A 2,135-nucleotide genomic window follows, 5' to 3' on the forward strand; every position below is an offset into this window, starting at 1 on the left:
ACAGTCATCTCTCAAGCCATAGATCCAGTCCATGGGGTCTTAAAAGCCAACAATCGTTGACCTCTAAAAGACAAAAAAAAAAAGCTGAAGATGCTGAAGCAGCAATGGCATTGTATCGGCTATGACCGGTGGACTCAAGTACCATTGAGCTTTGTAGTGCTTCCTGATATCTCGATTGCAAGAAAATCCAATGATAGGCATTTTTCTATCGGTTATATATGTGCCTTCCTGACTACGGATGTTTGGATGTGTATGCATGAGAAATGATCCACAAAAAAATGGTTCATCTTTCGATATTCAATCTCTTGTTCAGATGCATTATGTTTAGTTTTCAGATTTGAACTTTCAAGTGTAAAAATACTAAAAGTTCCAAATAAAGAGTAGGAGTTCCTGTTCCTCAATTTCATGAAAGTTAAAAATATTATTAGTTATCTATTGATAGCTGCAGAAAAATGGCATTTCAGGTGTACCAAAGCTGAAGAGATCAACAGCCTGCCAAGATTTCAGCAACCTAATTGATTCTCCAACGATTGGGACGGTGTACAAAGGGACATTGAATTATCTTTGTGTTGTGCCATTGAATTACATATGTATATACATCTCCTAATTGTATCTTGTACAAAATAATGAGACATCTGCCGATACATCCCTAAATCAACACATTTTACATGCCAAATATTGTTAAAGAAATATTTTGTTTTATTGATTTTTTTTTGTCAACAAACAACTGCGGCAGAATATTTCTAGGTAAATTAGATTGAAAATATAAAGAAAAAAAGAGAAGAGTTGCATTGATTGATAGATGTTTCCAATACAAGAAATTCAAAAAATTAAGAAATAATGGCAAATAAAATTACAGCCGCCTTGAATTTGGGACAACTCCAGTCCAATCTGAAATCTAGCTTCGTCTTCCTTGTTCAAGGAACAATTACGAGTGCAAAACACAATTTGGAATTGACCCGAAATGACCACACTTGAATCACATCACCTACCTTCAAGTCATTACCTTCTACCACTGATTTCCACCCAGTTACTAAGACATAGAGGGAGCTGAAACCGCCTGTTGGCTTTGGCATGTCCCATATTCTCAAACTCATGTCCCTGGTTTTCAAACATGGCTCAATCACCAATGCTTCTATCCCCTCCTTGCTGCTTTGTTTCAGCTCTTCATCTGTAAGAAACTCGACCTCGACTTGATTCATGGGTATGGAGAGACGTCCGTGGTGCTTGCTCAAATCAGTTTTGTAGAGTGCCTTTTGTATAATTAGTTTCTCCTCGCTTCCATCCATGCATTTGATCATCTCTTTGAACCTTTGGGGCAAACAGGGTTGAGCCCCAAAAGTAGCCTCGTGCTTGAGCTTTTTCCTTTTCTGTTTCGGCATCGGCTGCTTTGCTCTACTTGACTCAACCCTTTCTTTTCGTTTCTTTGAAGAACCAGCTGGAGGCTGGTTCGTAATCACGTCTTCGTCGATGGCAGCAATTATAACATCAGTTCCAAATATTCTCACAGTTGTATAGTTTGTGGGTCGGGTATCAACGCCAGACGAGTTGTTGTCGTCAATTTTGTTCAACCCTTGTTTCAGTTTCAGTCTCATCGTTTCTTCGTCCAACCTCTCTACCAAGGCAGCCGCATCTAGCAAGCACTGGAAGGGACTCCGATCTTCATCATTTTCCTTTAAACCCATCGTTTCTTCTTTTCTTGACTACGTACAATGCAGTGAAAAGGGCAGAGAAGAAGAAGCAGAAGCTCTATAAAAAGTGAAATAAACCGACTTAGATCATATCAATTCTCATCAACATGAGAATTCCTATTTCTTTTGGAGTTTGAAAATTAAGTTTTCCTATACCTACGAGGATTCTCAGATCGTTTTTCAACTTATAATAAATTTGGAAAACCCAAATAAAATAAAATAAAAATCCCACTTATACACTAACTAAGATAAATTTACTAGTGTAGATTTAAAAAAAAAAAGCAAGATATTTACAAGATTAAATAGTTTTGTATAAGCTGAAATTTGTAATAAAGGAAGACTTAGCCTTATCTTCAACGTAATAATTTTGAACTAATTCAGTTTGACTTAATATTTACTCGGTTAAATTTCTCAATTAGTCCCTGTACTTTACCAAAATTTTAG

The 2,135-nt window shown here is 36.7% G+C and overlaps 1 protein-coding gene across 1 annotated transcript; it reads right to left on the bottom strand.

Moving 5' to 3' along the window:
- Positions 1–432: 432 nt before the first annotated feature.
- Positions 433–1,685, bottom strand: LOC107920750 (B3 domain-containing protein At3g25182). The gene is made up of 2 exons (XM_016850597.2): positions 993–1,685; positions 433–492 (listed from the first exon to the last, which is right to left on the bottom strand). Exons 1-2 carry the CDS (start codon positions 1,683–1,685, stop codon positions 433–435), a joined length of 753 nt encoding a protein of 250 aa, XP_016706086.2.
- Positions 1,686–2,135: the final 450 nt, after the last annotated feature.

This window comes from Gossypium hirsutum, chromosome A12, assembly GCF_007990345.1.
Source record: "Gossypium hirsutum isolate 1008001.06 chromosome A12, Gossypium_hirsutum_v2.1, whole genome shotgun sequence".
Taxonomy (NCBI): domain Eukaryota; kingdom Viridiplantae; phylum Streptophyta; class Magnoliopsida; order Malvales; family Malvaceae; genus Gossypium; species Gossypium hirsutum.